This window comes from Camelina sativa, chromosome 10, assembly GCF_000633955.1.
Source record: "Camelina sativa cultivar DH55 chromosome 10, Cs, whole genome shotgun sequence".
NCBI lineage: Eukaryota > Viridiplantae > Streptophyta > Magnoliopsida > Brassicales > Brassicaceae > Camelina > Camelina sativa.
This window is the reverse complement of record NC_025694.1, coordinates 24,297,056-24,314,274: the sequence shown is the minus strand read 5'-3', so window position 1 is coordinate 24,314,274 and position 17,219 is coordinate 24,297,056. Positions and strand designations below refer to the sequence as shown.

Sequence of the window (17,219 nt, the reverse complement as noted above, 5' to 3'; positions counted from 1 at the left end):
GAAAGAGCAAAAGAACTCCTCCTCTAAATTATCCAACTTAACAGAGCAAGTAATGAGCTGTTCGCTTTTAAAGAAAGGATCAACCCTTACATTCTCCTTCCAGAGCACCCAAATGCGCCCCCTGCTACTATGTTCATAATTTGTCAACACTGACCAACCGGGAAACAACTTCCTCCCCAGCTTCTCTGCTTTTGATTCCTTCACCCTAGTCTCCAACAAGCACCAAACTGAAAATTACTCCTCGCAACCCATTCGTTGATAACGGAATGTTTAGACGTCTTATTTAAACCACGAACATTCCAAGAAAACCCTGGCATTAAGGTTTGGAGTGTGGCTTCCTACCCGGAATCCTAGGTTGGTCCCTAGTCGAATTAGTAGGAAGAGTAGATACTGTTTTCTGAGCCGTTTTGTCCCTCGAAGGAGATAAGTACGCATAGGGACCTCCCCCTGTGAGTTCTGCGAAACCTGCGGTTTATCAGTCTCCTGGGGCTTGACTGTAGTTTGAGCAACCACAACAGTCGACCTAGAGTCGACTACTGCATGTGCATCCTGATTCTCATCCGGAACTTCCCCCAAAGCAGAGAAGGAGTTTTTCAAAAGAGAGACTCCCGCCACCAATGTCATATCTTTTATTTTCCCAGGACTCCCTCGAGTCGACTTAGGCGTGATCCAAAGCTCTTGTCCCGGTTTCTCTACACTAACTGGAGGCACACTCCCCTTATCCGTGCCACCCACAGCGGGAGCCAACTCTGACTGTTCTGCAAGTTCGACAACTGCAGTCTCTGCATTATCTTTAAGTTGAGATTTGGGAGGGCTGCTATGTTGAGCCGCACTTGAGCCAGGATCTTGTTGCTCTGCGACAACCACCGCAACAGATAAACAAGTTGCACTAAGGTGACCCCATTTCTGACAACATCCACATCGTGGATGAAACCAAGGGTAGCTATAACTGATTGTAAACTCCAACTCCCCCTCTTCCTCACCGGCAAAACAAAACTCCTTCGGCAGATCCTTTACATTGTCTTCTAAGCCGTCCATAGTATATACAGTTCAAAAAATTTACATTGTTTTTCGGAAAGATCCGTCAGTGATTATTATACAATTTCAAACATCCTTATATTAGTAGTACGTGTGTGATATTTTTAATATTACACACTTCTGATGATATTTCTAAACCGAGTTATTTGTTGGTCTGCTCCTAGTTAATATATAGTCCAAAATCAAATGAATTAAAAACACAAATCATTATTAAAAAAAGGGACAAGCAAGCCTTACACAATAAGACATACGCATGGCGCATTATTAACGGAAACAATAGTTATATGTATTGCTCTTTGCAAAAATTCAAATGGAAACTAGAAGCAAGCCTTTTTCTCAATATTGTAATTTTAAATCTGACTATAAACCGAAAAGTGCAAACACCGAAGCGGCCGCACCAAGAACCATTCCCCCAAATATTCTGTTATTTCCTGTATAACAAAAACAAAATAATCCAAACATTACGAGATTGACAAAAAAAAAAAAAAAGAGATTGACCATATAATGCTAAAAGAACATACAACAGAGAATTAATGTTCTTTACAAAAAAAAATTAGGAGAAGATAAATGTTGCAGTTATTTTGTTCTTTTTTTTTTGTCTTAAATACATTTTATTTCTAAATTATTTGAAAAATAAATCTGATAAGTTGAAACATAAGTTCTATATCAAAAATTTACAAAATTTGTCACAATATATATCCTAATTAGTATATTTGTTTTAGTATACATAACATGTCAAAGGTACGTATATCATCTACTCTATCTAAATAAAAAAGTGTATAACCCATCATTATTTCATAGATACATAGCACTGTATATACTTACCTCTAATCGAGAAGGCACCGCTGTGATTAGGCAACAGTGATGAATTTGAGGTATCAAAACTCACTAAACATTTGGGGGTGAAGATGAAAGCCCAAAGCTGATCACTACAGCAGTGAGTTAGTTCTTGGAACGCAAGTTTCAGACATGTGGTGCAGTTTCCAGGATCCAAATGAGGACTACACTGGACAACAGACTGAAGATCATACTGGTCATCGATCCTAGTTATATCTTGAAGATAATATGGCGTAAACGAAGAAGATAGGAAAGATGATCTAACAATAACTTCTCCCATTTTGTCAGACAACCTCTGCTCAAATTTACCATATGATTTGGGTATTGGATCGGTCGAAGACCAAAAGGTATTAGGCTTCGTCTCTAAGGTGGAGAGGAAAAACTTATCTGAGTATCGAACCATACAAGAGAAGTAGTAAATGATTGCTTCTCGATGGTTAGTACAGTTTTTAGCAATCTCGATTGTTGCACTCTTGACGCATGCATTGCAGCTTGTTCTGTTGACATCTCCAATGCAGAAGAACATTCCATGGACTGTGTCTGAAGCTAGACCTGTCGTGAGGTTGTAGTAGTTAGCGAATGATGATTGGTTACTAAGAGTGGAGAGAAGAGTTTTGAGATTTGTGTTGTAAGTTGTGCTATTGCTAGTGGTGTTTCTGGATGCTTTGTTGCAGAAAGTTTCCATGTGCTCGGATTCAGAGACAGCTTGGTTAATGGTGAACAAGAGGCAGAAGAGAGAAGATAAGCAGAAGAGAGTAGAGAGTTTCTTTGTTGTTGCCATGATTTAAAACTCTTTAGGGGTTTATGAGATCAATGAAGAAGAAGAAGAAGAAGAAGAAGAAGAAGAAGAGAGGGTCATTGATATATAGAGATTAGATCAGAGACAGAGAGAAGGTCGTTGATTAGATTTAAGCAAGTTTATTTGTATTATTAATTCGTTCTTTTATTCAATGAGTAATTGGTCTTCGTTTGTTTTTTTTTCGTTTTTGTGTAAGTTAACTAATAGTACTACTTCGTCTTTTTATAATTCAATTTCTTACTACTTCGTCTTTTTACAATTCAATTTCTTACTACTTCGTCTTTTTATAATTCGATTCTCCCAAGATTGAGTTGACAAATGACAATGGTGAGAAAAAAAAAATTCAAGTGGGGATTAATTAAGGCCCGGGGACAGATTAATTAAAGAATGACCTTAATGCCAACATATATAATGTAATTATTAGTTACAGTGTTATCTATGAAAAATAATGTAGGAAATGACCTTAAACTAACCAATACTACAACGTAACTAGTACTATTAACATCTTTTTGGGAAAATGTAATGTAAGTAATATTACTATTACCTAGATTAATTAAAAACATAATTAGTCTCAAAATGCATAGATAGAGACTAACGACAAAGCAAACCACTAACATAGCTCCATTGGCAAATGGCAATTTGGCATTGCCTTGATCTTCTTCAAATTTTCTTCAACCTCTCTCTTCTTTGGTCCATTCTTGAGATCATATCTCAACGAGCAATCACGTTGGATTCATCTAACCAGAAGACAGCACATTCGTTGACACTTGACTTAGGAAAAAGACATGTCTTACAACATTTACACTATCTCCACTACCATAAGATAGGGGGTACCTTACAACATTTTTTCTCTTGTTCTCCAATCTTCTTCCTTGATTTGAAAGCCAGAACACCTTCACTTCACCAAACCTCTCTCGATAACTCAGAAAATTTTCTTCACAATCTCTATCGGAAATACAATAGCTTTTTCTTGACGTTTTCTCTTTGTAAGAGACCCTTCTCACATTATAATTCTCAAACTTCTTTGACTTGAACCTCTGAACTTCGGCTACTAATTGGCTTTCCGTAGTGTAGAAACTGATCAATTTTTTTTTTTTTTATCACATACTCACAAAGAGCATCAATATATCTTCAAAAGGGTCTCCTCTTCTCCTCTAATTGAGGTCAAGAATTCCTTTAAGCACTGTGAGATCATCCTTGTGGCCCAATAACCTCTGATACAATGGTGGCTTCTTAATATTTTCTTTTGTTACCTCATGCTCACTCACTCGTTGTTATCTTCATCTTCGTCTTCTTTTTAATCTCATCCTCTTTCTTCCTCTTCACGAAGAGGCCATTGGACCATACAGTCGAAGTAGTACATGATTTCTTCTCAACAGTTTGAACAATTTTTTGCAATCTCGGTTGTTGCGGTCATGATGCAGGTTGCTTTGTGGATCAATTGTGAGATTGTTAAAATAGTTAACGATGACTGATTGGTTGGAAACTATGAGTTTCACTTGTCACAGAGATCATCAAAAAAAACATTTCAAAGTTTAAAGGAACAAGTTGTATATATCAAGACTCATCATTGCATGAAGAACTTCCACAAAAAGGGATAATATTTACTCTACATTTCCAAATATAAAAGACAGATCACAAGAGAAAAGGTATCTTTAAGTTTGTTCTAGAACTCTTGTTAGTCTCAGCTACCTCTTTCATACCTGTCCATGAATTTCTCTTCCTCTTGTTTGATCCACCAACTGTTTTCTCCGCAACACTTTGAGGCTCAATCGGTTTCTTACTCTTGGATTTTCGTATCCTCTTATCCCTATCCAGAGTAAGCATCATTGGCTTCGGTGTATTCACCTCCTCCACCTGATCTTTCTCACTTCTCACAGGTGAAGAAAGCATGTTACTTTGAGGCATTTCTTCATTGATCTTATTAGGACGTGAAGGACGAGGAGCTTTCGGCTTGAAGGGGTAAATCTCTTTCATCTGACCTTTGGCAGTACCTCTCTTAAGGTTCCGGTGAGAACAGAAATTGCAGTGGTAAACTACATTGTTCTGAGGCAAACAGATGTTAGACTTCTTGCACCTGGTGCGTTTCTTCTTCTGCTTAGACGAAACCTTCTCGATTCTGACATTGCAATTGACCCCTGGCTTAAGTATGGTCTCACACCTACAGATCAAAGTTAGAATCATCATTACATTACATTCAAATTCATAAAGATCCTCTTTCGTAAAACATTAAGGAATCCTAAACATAGAACAATGACATTTCAAGATTCTAAACCACAAAAAAAAAAACTAACTAAGCGGCGGTTACAGATTCCAAAATTGTAGTCATGATAAGAAAACCCTAAAAGAGGTACCTTTGGCAAGAGACGAGATCAGGATCAGTAGCTATTCCGGTGGTTTCAATGTCGGCAGCGAGACGTCGACCGAACAAAGAAGCAAGAGAAGGTATCGGAGTATCTCCGGCGGAAGACCAGAGAGCGAGATTTTTTAAGTGATCATGTCTCAGTACGGATTTGAGATTAGGTCCTCCTCCTTGAGTGTTTGTAAGCTTCTTAGCTCCTCGTTTGCCCATCCTTTTGCCGGCGACGGAAACAGAGAAATTATTTTATGAAAAAGAAGATTAACTGCCATAGACGGCTGCAAGCTGAAGAGAAACGAAGAAGATGAAGAAGAAGCAACGCAACTAGGGGTTTTAACTTTTAAGCAATCAAGTTTTGGAGTTATAACTTATAAATTTTGAAGTCTAAGCAATTGGGTCCATAGCTCAGTGGTAGAGCATTCGACTGCAGATCGAGAGGTCACCGGTTCGAACCCGGTTGGGCCCTTTTTCATCAACATGTTTTTATGTGAGATGTTGAGGAGCAAAGAGAAGAAAAGGAAGAAGTTCGACTAAATTTATGTTTTGTTTGTAATCAGAAAATAGATTGGTTCGTATTAGATTGGAACATTCCAAATCCTTAAATGAAATTTCATATTCAGGTTCTTAAGAGTTAAGTCGTAACTAATTCCCCAAAGTAGGCTATAAGCTGGATGTCTCATCTACCATAAGTATGATGTAACAAAACATACATTGAAGAAAACAGAATTGTGATGTTTGAACAAATCGACTACACACACAATTAATTGTTATGTAGTAAATTTTTTAAGGTGTCTCTATTTATAAAAAAGACGAGACGAGTCCAAACATTCATAATTTTATGATTACTGTTTAATCTTAATTACTCATTGTTTATACAATAATAATACGAACAGTTAATTAGATAACGGATCTTTTGACGAATGAATTCTCCTGACTAATTGAGTTCCAAGAGCACGTTGAAGTGGTAAAAGTGACAACGGTAGAAAATGACCTGAACTCCTGAAAGTGACAATGATAGGTGATTAATTATTTTTATTTTTAGTAAAAAAGTTTTATTTGTTGGTTGAAATAAACTATATTTAAAATCCCCATACGAAGATTTTATTAAAATCCAAAGTGGCAAAGTGAAGAAGTAAGGACCAAAGTCAGAAAATAAAAAATGATAGTATCGGTGGTCTCAAAGATAAAGACAAGAATCATTCTCTTCTTCTTTCTTATTTACCTTTTGTTATCTTTCAACAACTTCCACATCTGTTTCTTCTCTCGGAAGTACAACGATCCTTATTGTATCACGGCCGGTTCTAAACCTGGTTTTCAAATAAGTTCTGAACAAAATGAATCTTTCACCGGAGATAGAGTTTCCGCTGATCACACGAAGATTCTTCGCAGTGGAGATACAAAGGGGTATGATGATGTTCTTGAACAAGAAGACAAACCCAAGAATATTGGTCCAGTTTCTGATCAAGAAGACAAACCCAAGAACAAGGCTGACCTCTATATAGAGGAAGAATACAGCAAATACATCAAACCTAAGAGTGAAGGAGAGAGATATGCGTTAAGGGCAGCCGTCAAGTATCTATACCTACAAAGATCATGGCTAGCTCCGGGAGATGAAAACATCAATAAAACGCTGTCGTGTGAAGGTAAAGGAGTTTATGTTTATGATTTACCGTCGAAATTCAACAGAGATTTGTTGGTAGGGTGCAACGATATACTTCCAAGGGTTAACTTGTGTAGTTACTTCAAGAATGAAGGCTTTGGAGAAGCTATTGAGAATCTTGGCAAAGGTTGGTTTAGAACACACATGTATTCTCTTGAGCCTATCTTACACTCTAGAGTTTTGAAGCATCCTTGTAGGGTTTACAACGAAACCCAAGCTAAGCTCTTCTATGTTCCATACTATGGCGGTTATGATGTTTTGAGATGGCATTATAGGAATGTTTCTGACGATGTTAAAGATCGGTTAGGGATCGAGGTTTTAAAATGGCTTGAATCAAAGGAATCATGGAGGAGAAACGCTGGTAAAGATCATGTGTTTGTTCTAGGAAAAATTACTTGGGATTTTAGGAGAGATAAGGTCCCTTGGGGCTCAAGGTTCCTTGAGCTACAAGAAATGCAAAGCCCTACCAAGCTACTTATCGAAAGACAACCATGGCAGGTCAACGACATCGCCATTCCTCACCCGACCTATTTCCATCCGCAAACAGATGACGATATCACCAGCTGGCAGATCAAGATCGCAAGTAAACCTCGCCGGAATCTAGTTAGCTTCGCAGGAGGTGCAAGATCCGGTAAACCGGATAACATCCGATCAACTCTAATCGAGCAATGCGTGTCTTCAACTTCCAACCAATGTCGGTTCTTGAACTGTACAAACCGAAGCTGCATGAATCCGAAGAATGTTCTTGATTTGTTTCAAGATTCGGAGTTTTGTCTGCAGCCGCCTGGAGATAGCGCAACTAGGAGATCTGTGTTCGACTCACTAATCTCCGGTTGCATTCCAGTGATTTTTACTCCGTATACGGCTTATTACCAGTACGCATGGCATCTTCCTGAGGATCATAGGAGATACTCAGTGTATATAAGCGAACAAGATGTGAAGGAAACGAGAGTAAATGTGGTGGAGATACTGAAGGCAAAGACTCTAAGTGAGAAAGAGAAAATGAGAAGTTACATTATTCATCAGCTTTTGCCTGGTTTGGTCTATGGAGACTCTAACGCTAAGTTTAAAAAGTTCCGAGATGCTTTTGATATCGCTTTTGATAGTTTACTTGAAAAAATCAAACAATCAGAATAAATGTGTGCACAATACATACAATTGAATAAGCAATGGTGAATGGTTTGATCATCATCGGTTCTGAAACCATATATTTTTTATTCACATTTCTATATTGACGTTCAATGATCATTTTTTTCTCTCTCAAATATTTTATTAAAAATGAAAATAATAACATTTGCAAAATTAATATATATGCTAGCATTTGCTTTTTTTTCTTTTTTCAGCATGCATTTGCTAAGCAGCCAAAAATTGGTAAAAATAAACCCCGCTTGTAGAGCAGTACTCGCCTAGTCAAAATGTAGAATGAAATATATATATATATATATATATATATATATATATATGTCAGCTACCATTATTTTTAAAAAAATTATAAACAAAATCTGAAATAAAAGATATACAATGAGCTTATTCAGAAACGTCAGACATATGAGTATACAATATCACGATTAAAACAAATGTCTAACGTTTTCGCAAGGGATAATAAACGTTTAAATATCTTACTGGTAGCTATTAGAAGAACACAAACAAGAAAAGAAAAAAAAACAATACATAATAAAATAAACAGTTTTTGAGAAATGAAAAGAAAATCTGCAGAAAAATAATAAAATAGTAAATGGTAACCAAACAACATAAATGTATTTTCAAATATATTAAATAAATAAATTAAATTTCAATGAAAATACTAATATTACTTTTAATGTATATAAAATAAATACATTTGATTTTAAAATAAAATATGTAAATTAAACTTTAGATATGTCCTATTAAATATTAATAATTAATAATAACCTACAATAAAATTTTAAGAGTAATTTAAAATATTTTTAGTTTTTATTTATGATATAAACATGAGTCTTTTAAATTTATTTTACTATTCATATAGTCTTCAAATAGAGCGTTAAGTTTAGTTTAACATGAAATTCATATCAAAAATATTTTTTTATTCAATACATTATGAAAATATGAAAATTATGATTTTACAAAATTGAAATATTATTAATAAATATATTTTTCTTATTATTTTAAAATAAAAAACAAATTTTAGTATTTGTTCTTTTTTAATTTCATTTGTTCTTTTTGGGGAGGAACATTTTTGTTCTATTGTTCCTTATTTTTTGAAGAATGTAGATGAATGTAGAAAAAAAAAATATTATTTTCAAATGGTAAAAAATTTGTGGAATAAAGAGGAATATCACATTCCTCATTGTTCTTTTCCTAAATTGTGGTTCCAATTGAAGCCTTAGTTTTTCTGTTTTTACATTTATAAAATAAAATAATAGACTGTTCTATATAATGAAATATTATTTTGGAGGAATGTATAGGGAAATAAATAATATATCGGAATCGAGATAAATGCTTTTTTAGTAATTTTTTAAAAATAAATTATTTTGATTACCTAACATGTATATAATTCCAATATTTGGATATTTAAAATCTAAATTTATATTCAAATGAATGATGAGTTGTAACTTGTAAATGGATTTATTAGGGAATATATCTTGTTTTTTTTTTTTTAAAGAGTACATACTGGTATCGCTTAAGGTAAAAAATCATAAAATTAACTTCCCAAACCACAAAATCTATAATATGCTAAGCGAAGAAAATAAGGCCGAGCAGAAGAACATGGTCTCAAAGAGAAAGCCAACAACACCCAAGAAGAGAGATGGTCATCCTCGTATCTTCTTCTTCTCTCATAATCTTTGTTTTATCTTCTGCAAATCCATTCTCTATCGAGTTTTTCTCACGATTTCTCTGTTCTTTGCTCTTTATCTTTGGTTATCTTCGACCTTCATCATCTCCTCAAGGAAACTCAACGATCCGAGTGTTGTTCTTAAGAAATATGGAGAAATTATTTCTCAAAAGAATGATACATTTGTCAGAACGATTGTTTCGGGTGAAGATAGAAAGCGTTATGGTGTGAATGCTAAGTCTGTTCTTGATCATAAAGCCAAGAACGAATCGGAGGAAGAACAATACAAATACATCAAACCTAAGAGTGAAGGAGAAGGCTACGCGTTAAGGGCAGTGATTAAGTACATTCATGTCCAGAGATCTTGGTTGTCGACCAGGAAAAAAGGCGAAAATCCAGGATCTTGTGAAGGGAAAGGAGTTTATGTTTATGATTTACCGTCTAAATTCAACCGAGATTTATTGGTTGAGTGCAAAGATATGGTCCCTTGGACTAACATGTGTAAGTTTTTCAAGAATGAAGGTTTTGGAGAAGCAATTGGTAATCTTGGTCAACGTTGGTTTAGGACACATCAGTACGCTCTTGAACCGATCTTCCACTCTAGAGTTTTGAAGCATCCTTGTAGGGTTTACAACGAAAGCCAAGCTAAGATCTTTTATGTCCCTTTTTATGCCGGTTTCGATGTTTTGAGATGGCATTTCAAGAATAATGTTTCTGATGTTATGAAGGACCGGTTGGGGATCGAGGTTTTGAAATGGCTTGAGTCGAAGGAATCTTGGAAAAGAAATGCCGGAAAAGATCATGTGTTTGTCCTCGGCAAGATTTCTTGGGATTTTAGAAGAAGTAAACTTCCTTGGGGCTCAAGGTTCCTCGAGTTACAAGGAATGAAAAACCCTACAAAGCTTCTCATCGAAAGACATCCATGGGAAGTCAACGACATCGCGATCCCGCATCCGACCTATTTCCACCCTAAAACAGACAATGATATCGCTAGCTGGCAGGTCAAGATGATGAACAAACCTCGCAGGAATGTAGTAAGTTTTGCCGGAGGTGCAAGACCCGGTAATCCTCATAGCATCCGGTCAACGCTAATCGAACAATGCACAACACTTGCTGACCAATGCCGATTCTTAAACTGTTCTAACGGAAGTTGTGACAAGCCTGAAAATGTCATAGAGCTGTTCCAAGACTCGGAGTTCTGTCTACAACCGTCAGGAGATAGTCCAACGAGAAAATCGGTGTTCGATTCACTAATCTCCGGTTGCATTCCGGTGATCTTTAATCCATACACAGCTTATTATCAGTACGCGTGGCACTTACCGGAGGATCATAGGAAATACTCAGTGTATATAAGCCAAGAAGATGTGGAAGGAAAGAGAGTAAACGTTGTAAAGAAGTTGATGGCAAAGACTCTAAGTGAGAAAGAGGAAATGAGAAGTTACATTATTCATCAGCTTTTGCCTGGTTTGGTCTATGGAGACTCTAATGCTAAGTTCCATAGGTTTCGAGATGCTTTTGATATTACTTTCGATAGTTTACTTGAAAAAATCAACAGGTTGGTCTAAGTTTTTTTTGTAATGTTTGCTCTCATTGATTATTATCATTATGTTTTTGTTTATTTTTGATAGTAAAAAAATACGATATATGTAAACGTTTTGTATTTCGGTATGATGAGTCTGTTTCAAAGAAATGTTCTGGTTAAGTATCGGTTATTATTGGCCTAAGCAGCCGGTTTAGAGAAGTCTTTGGTCAGAAACGGAGACAAAAACGGCACGATGTTTTTTGTACTCTCTATTGTAGAAACAGCAAAGCTTCTGTGAGATCACTTCTCTTCTTCCTCAGATTAGATCACCATTCTCATCAGTGTGTTCTGAAACTTTTCTGATCCACAAAATCAGAAGAAGAAGAGAAGAAGAAGATGAAGCTCAAAGTGTATGCGGATCGGATGTCACAGCCATCTCGTGCTGTCATCATATTCTGCAAGTAAAAAAGTCCTTCTTCTTCCTTGTTAATTTCGCGATTCAGCCATTTTTGTTTTTGTTTGTTCTCTTATACAATTGATGATGAGCTACTCTTTTTGCTTTTTAAAGGGTTAATGGAATCCAATTCGATGAGAATTTGATTATCTTATCGAAACGTCAGCAATTAACCCCTGAATTCAAAGGTTCGTATCAATAATGAACAAAAAGGTTGAAACTTGATTTGGTTTTGGTCTTTTACAGTTAGATTTGTTCTTAAAGTTTGTGTCTTTGTTGTTTCTCAGATATTAACCCAATGGGGAAAGTTCCAGCTATTGTTGATGGTAGACTTAAGCTCTTTGAGAGGTTTTTAACACAATTTTTGGATTCTTGCTTCCTTTGTATCGAGATACCTTTTGTTTTATGAATCTTAACCGTTTGTTATTTTTTCGCAGTCATGCTATCTTGATATATCTTTCCTCAGCATTCCCAAGTGTAGTTGATCATTGGTAAGTTTGTACTTTGTTTGTTTGACACATGTTCTTTATGCTTTGCAAAGTGTAATCATTTAACTTTGTTCGTTTTCTTTAGGTACCCGAATGATCTTTCCAAAAGAGCCAAGATCCACTCAGTTTTGGATTGGCATCACACTAGTTTACGCCCTGGTGCAGGTAACACGTTGTATTCATATCGATATGGATGGATGTGAAGAAGTTATAGAGTGATTCTGACTATGGTTACTATTCTACTGTTTCAGCTGGATATGTTCTGAATAGTGTACTAGCTCCAGCTCTCGGTCTTCCTCTGAATCCGAAAGCAGCTGCTGATGCTGAGAAGTTACTAACTAAGTCTCTGTCCACTCTAGAGACTTTTTGGCTTAAGGGCAATGCCAAGTTCTTGCTCGGAAGCAACCAACCATCTATAGCTGATCTGAGCCTTGTGTGTGAACTGACGCAGCTGCAGGTACACAATAAAAAACATACTCTCGAGCAAAAACTTGCTTCCTTATGTCTATTTTGGCTTTTGATTGTCAAATTTATGCAATTTTGTAGGTTTTGGATGACAAAGATCGTATTAGATTGCTAAGCCCTCATAAGAAAGTGGAACAATGGATTGAGAATACGAGAAAGGCGACGATGCCTCATTTTGATGAGGTCCATGAGGTCCTTTTCAAAGCCAAAGATAGATTCCAGAAGCAGCGAGAGATGGGAACCGTATCTAAACCGGGTCTTCAATCTAAGATGTAAGAACAAAACTTATTTTTACCAAAAAAAAGAACAAAACTTATGCAAAATCGGTTTCAGGTGTCAATGGTTTATTGAATAACTCGGTTACTCCATTGTAAGAAAATCAAAGAATTGTAATAAAATCACACTTTGTCAAGATTTTCGTATAGAATTTGCGGCTCAAATTGGATATTACCTACCTGAGCATTTTGAACCTCTTCCCGGATTGGTAGAGATGAAACGTATCTTTGGTGCATGGTTATTCAGAAGAGGGTGTTACATTAATCATAGAGCAAGATTCACCAAACAAAAAGTTGCGCATAATTTGTAACTAACAACAACCAATGTTTAGCTTGGTTTTAGTCTCTTCCACATTAGCATCACACCAGTTGTCAGCCGGAAAACCACAACAAGGAAGGGACAGAGCAGAGCGAGAGAGAAATCAGAGGAATTGGAAGTTGCACATTGACGAAGCTCTATCAAGAGTCCTAAGATTGGCGCGCAAGAACTCACTGTTGTTGTTGTTGCTGTCGTCTTCTTCGACACCAATTTTCACAGTTTCAATATATTTCAATTTTCCCAAGAAATGCGCCATTTGTCTCACCTCTCTAAAACTACCTCCATACCCTGAAATTTCTAGCACTTTAACTCGACATGTCGATAAACAACACATCCCCTTCACCTCATCACGAGGACTTATATCTAAACAAGTCTTATATAACACCTTTTTCTCAGGCTTGCTAGTGCAAACGCATGCGTTTCCACATCTATAAGTAACTTTGTGCAAAAGACCCTGAAAGCATAGTAAAACTATTTGACATGTATAAATGTGCAAAATAAATATTGTGTGTGCTAATTTGCCAAACGCTTTGATATACCTTTATCGCTAGAGTTTGTAGATTTGGAGATTTCAAAAGCAGACGAGGCAATGCATGCCAACCGTTTTCCTTGTCGCTCACAATAGATAGATGAAGGAGTTTGTGGAAGACCGGCATGGTAAAACAGCAGTAGTAAAACGCCTGATTTATAATCACAATCAGAAACCAAGATATAGATAGATAGTAAATAAGACAATGGTAACTAGCAAAACTGAGACCTCACCTCAAAGAAGCAGAAGAGAGGTGAAGGGTCTTGACATTTCTTATTGCAGCAACCAGATTTGTAACATCACCAAATTGACGTGTGGTAGGTAACTCCCACAACCGAAGATCCAGTCTAGCTTCAGCAAGCGAATCCAGATTACCAACATCAAAATCATCGGAGAGAAGAGCAGAATAGTCAAGAAACTCAAGATTAGGTGTCTTTATCTCAACATCGTCTTCATAAGGTTCTGTGTTATAAAGAAGGTGGAAAAAAATCGCGAGTCGCTTGATGGATGCACTAACCACAGACCTCGTCCAAGTTGGCGGGTCATCACCATCACCAACATCACGTATGAATAATTCCTCGAGCACAGGGGATCCAGAGATGAGCCAATCATACAGATCTGGATCAGCCGCAACAGCACCAATGGAAAGTGTCTTGAGCACTGGGAAAAACACTGTGCCCTCCTCAAGTGGAACATACCCTAGAAGACAAGTTAGATAACTAGATAGTGTGAGTTTAACCAATGTACTGCTCGAGGAGAAGATCCCTATATCCAAAGAATGACCATACAGGCATTGCAAGTTTAGTTCCAAGCAGCCGCGTTGGAGGGCACTGCGAATCCAACGGTGAACACTAGATCGTTCATAGCGGCAGTTCAGAGTGAGTCTCTTGGTGGGACAATTGCTAAGAAGCAGAGCCACTGTTTTCTCCATGAAATCAGAGAATCCATCATTTCTCAGAGATGTTGAGTCTTCCAAATCAAACTTGTCTACAAAAAGGAATAGATTCCTCCACCTCTTGGACAGAACAGACGTGGAGACAACGAGTTTTCTCGGAAGCAAAGACAGGACTTTTTTGCCAAGAACCTCATCCGGCAAACTGCTGATGAAATCTCTAGACCCCATAGAGTCTCAGTCTCGAATTAACTGACACTTTGCTTCCGCCTACAAATCAAACACAAGTTAGGTTTAGTTTGATCACTCTACTCTCTTGATTCTGAGTCAAGATCGACACAAACCTTGGTCTACACAATTGGTTGGGCCTTTATGAGGCTAGAAAGGCCCATTTACAACAACTGAAATAAACGGCGCGTCTTCTTCACTCTGACCTAGGTTTTTTGACATCTCTCTCAGTCTCTCTCGTTAAACCCCATCCATCACATTTGAAGCGGCAAGTAACGAAATCTCCAGAACGAACCATGGATCCGAATCAAACCTCGATGTGGAGTTCTATTGTGAAGAAGGATCCACCTTCAAAGCCTCCGGTTAACGACGGATCTCCGGCAGCGATTCTCGGGATAGTCGGAAACTGCAAATCCACAAAGGGAATATCTGTGGCGGTTGTTGATGCCAATGCCGTCATTCAAGGAGGCCAAAGCTTAACAAACTTCGCCGACAAATTCGTAACCGTCCCTGAAGTGCTCTCCGAGATTCGTGACCCTGCTTCTCGCCGTCGTCTCGCTTTCATCCCTTTCACTATTGATACCATGGAACCTTCCCCTGAATCTCTCAGTAAAGGTACATGTGATTCTTGCTAATGCTTATATGTAGTGTTGGTGAAAGATTCGTATTGTATCTCTGAGAATGATTGTTTTTTTTTTGTTGCAGTTATTAAATTTGCAAAAGCTACTGGTGATTTGCAAACTCTGTCTGATGTTGATCTCAAATTGATTGCTTTGTCATACACGCTTGAGGCTCAGGTTCATGGTACTAAAAATCTTAGAGATGTTCCTCCACCGATTCAAACTGTTAGAGTTAAGAGGTTACCTGAAAAGGATTTACCTGGTTGGGGATCCAATGTGGCTAACTTGGACGAGTGGGAGGCACTTGAAAACGAGACTGAGGATAAATCCAACGCTAACTCCAAAATCCTTCCGTTGAAAGACCTTAACATGAATATTCTCGCTTCAGACACTGTTTCTGAGGTTGGTTCTGTTGTCTCTCATACTGAAGAGGATGAGCAGGAAGGTGAGAAGAAGCATAGGCGATACCCGCCAAAGAAAACAGAGATCAAGCTTGAGGGTAAGATGGTAGTGGAGGGAATTGATGCNCATTAAATTAGTTTTGTGATCCTCGTGCTTTAGTTCTAAAATTTACTCTGATTTTGTGAAATTTGTACCTAAGTAGGTTTGTGATTGTTTTGTGTTGCAGTTATTAAATTTGCAAAAGCTACTGGTGATTTGCAAACTCTGTCTGATGTTGATCTCAAATTGATTGCTTTGTCATACACGCTTGAGGCTCAGGTTCATGGCACTAAAAATCTTAGAGATGTTCCTCCACCGATTCAAACTGTTAGAGTTAAGAGGTTACCTGAGAAGGATTTGCCTGGTTGGGGATCCAATGTGGCTAATTTGGATGAGTGGGAGGCACTTGAAAACGAGACTGAGGAAAAATCCAACGCTAACTCCAAAATCCTTCCGTTGAAAGAACTTATCATGAATGTTCTCGGTTCAGACACTGTTTCTGAGGTTGGTTCTGTTGTCTCTCGTACTGAAGAGGATGAGCAGGAAGGTGAGAAGAAGCATAGGCGATTCCCGCCCAAGAAAACAGAGATCAAGCTTGAGGGTAAGATGGTAGTGGAGGGAATTGATGCATCCAAGGGGCAATATGGTGATGATGATGATGCCAGTGATTGGAGACCTGCTGTTAGTAGAAGTACTCACTCAAGGTTTCTTAGAAGAAAGGCCAAGTGGGAACATTACAATGCCTTGGCTGAACAAGAAATTCAGAAGGATCAAGAAGCTGACAAAGCTCGACACTTGGTTGATGACACAGCTGATCTGCATCAGCAGTCAAATCAGATGTCTAAAGATGCCGATGAAAGCCATGCAAAAGATAGTGGAAAGAATGGTGAGGATCTATCGTCCATCTTAAAAGACATGAGGTTGGAGGAAGATTCACTAAAAGAAGGGACGAATGCTGAAGCAACTTTCATCAGTGGTGAGGATGATATTGAAGTCGAAGCTGAGGGGATCGATGTTTCAAATCAAGAATTAGAGGTTGCTAGTGAGGCTGGGGATACCTTTGAGGCATCGTCCATTGCAGATGATGATAGCAGTGAGCAGAGTTGGTCGGTGAGAGCCTTGTCTGAGTCTAGTGTGGCCTGTATAACCGGTGATTTTGCAATGCAAAATGTTATTCTTCAAATGGGTTTGCGTTTACTTGCACCTGGAGGAATGCAAATTCGCCAAGTGAACAGGTACAGTATGAATCAGAAACTTCCTCTTCTTTTCTTTTGTTCAAATGCCGACACTTTTCTTTAGCTTGCTCATTAGTTGAGAGAGACACATTTCTTACCCTTTATTGCAATTTTATCTTCAGGTGGATTTTGAAATGCCATGCTTGCTACACAGTAACTCCTGAAATTGGAAGAATCTTCTGTCCTAAGTGTGGGAATGGCGGCACTCTACGCAAGGTAGCGGTTACAATAGGCCAGAACGGCACC

General features: G+C 37.7%; 7 protein-coding genes and 1 non-coding gene across 8 annotated transcripts in view; 5 read left to right on the top strand and 3 right to left on the bottom strand.

The window, feature by feature from the left end:
• Positions 1,399–2,667, bottom strand: LOC104719796 (cysteine-rich repeat secretory protein 57-like). Its single transcript, XM_010437773.2, has 2 exons — positions 1,864–2,667; positions 1,399–1,469 (listed from the first exon to the last, which is right to left on the bottom strand). The coding sequence occupies exons 1-2, from the start codon at positions 2,654–2,656 to the stop codon at positions 1,399–1,401; spliced, it is 864 nt and encodes a 287-aa protein (XP_010436075.1). The 5' UTR covers positions 2,657–2,667.
• On the bottom strand, positions 4,207–5,344 carry LOC104719795. Its single transcript, XM_010437772.2, has 2 exons — positions 5,029–5,344; positions 4,207–4,835 (listed from the first exon to the last, which is right to left on the bottom strand). The coding sequence occupies exons 1-2, from the start codon at positions 5,244–5,246 to the stop codon at positions 4,310–4,312; spliced, it is 744 nt and encodes a 247-aa protein (XP_010436074.1). The 5' UTR covers positions 5,247–5,344; the 3' UTR covers positions 4,207–4,309.
• On the top strand, positions 5,428–5,499 carry TRNAC-GCA. Its single transcript has one exon. It is a non-coding gene; the product is annotated as a tRNA-Cys (tRNA).
• LOC104719793 (probable xyloglucan galactosyltransferase GT20) lies at positions 6,164–7,882 on the top strand. Its single transcript, XM_010437771.2, has one exon. The coding sequence runs from the start codon at positions 6,193–6,195 to the stop codon at positions 7,828–7,830; it is 1,638 nt and encodes a 545-aa protein (XP_010436073.1). The 5' UTR covers positions 6,164–6,192; the 3' UTR covers positions 7,831–7,882.
• On the top strand, positions 9,439–11,070 carry LOC104720675 (probable xyloglucan galactosyltransferase GT20). Its single transcript, XM_010438554.1, has one exon. The coding sequence runs from the start codon at positions 9,439–9,441 to the stop codon at positions 11,068–11,070; it is 1,632 nt and encodes a 543-aa protein (XP_010436856.1).
• On the top strand, positions 11,318–12,848 carry LOC104719791 (glutathione S-transferase T1). The gene is made up of 7 exons (XM_010437769.2): positions 11,318–11,488; positions 11,596–11,669; positions 11,769–11,829; positions 11,919–11,972; positions 12,055–12,134; positions 12,221–12,426; positions 12,516–12,848. Exons 1-7 carry the CDS (start codon positions 11,424–11,426, stop codon positions 12,708–12,710), a joined length of 735 nt encoding a protein of 244 aa, XP_010436071.1. The 5' UTR covers positions 11,318–11,423; the 3' UTR covers positions 12,711–12,848.
• LOC104719792 (F-box/LRR-repeat protein At5g35995-like) lies at positions 12,843–14,803 on the bottom strand. The gene is made up of 3 exons (XM_010437770.2): positions 13,793–14,803; positions 13,568–13,711; positions 12,843–13,482 (listed from the first exon to the last, which is right to left on the bottom strand). Exons 1-3 carry the CDS (start codon positions 14,678–14,680, stop codon positions 13,132–13,134), a joined length of 1,383 nt encoding a protein of 460 aa, XP_010436072.1. The 5' UTR covers positions 14,681–14,803; the 3' UTR covers positions 12,843–13,131.
• Positions 14,871–17,219, top strand: part of LOC104720674 (RNA-binding protein NOB1-like) — a 6,354-nt gene continuing 4,005 nt past the window's right edge. The window contains exons 1-3 of the mRNA XM_010438553.2: positions 14,871–15,292; positions 15,926–16,973; positions 17,096–17,214. Of these exons, the coding sequence (XP_010436855.1) occupies positions 14,974–15,292; positions 15,926–16,973; positions 17,096–17,214 (1,486 nt within the window). The 5' untranslated portion in view covers positions 14,871–14,973. The remainder of the gene's footprint in view (positions 15,293–15,925; positions 16,974–17,095; positions 17,215–17,219) is intronic.

Excerpts from the sequence above, each read along its gene's own strand:
- LOC104719796 (XM_010437773.2), bottom strand. The coding sequence starts at position 2,656 with ATGGCAACAACAAAGAAACTCTCTACTCTCTTCTGCTTATCTTCTCTC. Across the intron at positions 1,470-1,863 it reads CGGTGCCTTCTCGATTAGAG|GAAATAACAGAATATTTGGG; the intron begins GTAAGTATATAC and ends TTTGTTATACAG.
- LOC104719795 (XM_010437772.2), bottom strand. The coding sequence starts at position 5,246 with ATGGGCAAACGAGGAGCTAAGAAGCTTACAAACACTCAAGGAGGAGGA. Across the intron at positions 4,836-5,028 it reads GATCTCGTCTCTTGCCAAAG|GTGTGAGACCATACTTAAGC; the intron begins GTACCTCTTTTA and ends TTTGATCTGTAG.
- LOC104719793 (XM_010437771.2), top strand. The coding sequence starts at position 6,193 with ATGATAGTATCGGTGGTCTCAAAGATAAAGACAAGAATCATTCTCTTC.
- LOC104720675 (XM_010438554.1), top strand. The coding sequence starts at position 9,439 with ATGGTCTCAAAGAGAAAGCCAACAACACCCAAGAAGAGAGATGGTCAT.
- LOC104719791 (XM_010437769.2), top strand. The coding sequence starts at position 11,424 with ATGAAGCTCAAAGTGTATGCGGATCGGATGTCACAGCCATCTCGTGCT. Across the intron at positions 11,830-11,918 it reads AGACTTAAGCTCTTTGAGAG|TCATGCTATCTTGATATATC; the intron begins GTTTTTAACACA and ends ATTTTTTCGCAG. Across the intron at positions 12,427-12,515 it reads GTGAACTGACGCAGCTGCAG|GTTTTGGATGACAAAGATCG; the intron begins GTACACAATAAA and ends GCAATTTTGTAG.
- LOC104719792 (XM_010437770.2), bottom strand. The coding sequence starts at position 14,680 with ATGGGGTCTAGAGATTTCATCAGCAGTTTGCCGGATGAGGTTCTTGGC. Across the intron at positions 13,712-13,792 it reads ACCTCTCTTCTGCTTCTTTG|CAGGCGTTTTACTACTGCTG; the intron begins AGGTGAGGTCTC and ends GTGATTATAAAT. Across the intron at positions 13,483-13,567 it reads TACAAACTCTAGCGATAAAG|GGTCTTTTGCACAAAGTTAC; the intron begins GTATATCAAAGC and ends CTATGCTTTCAG.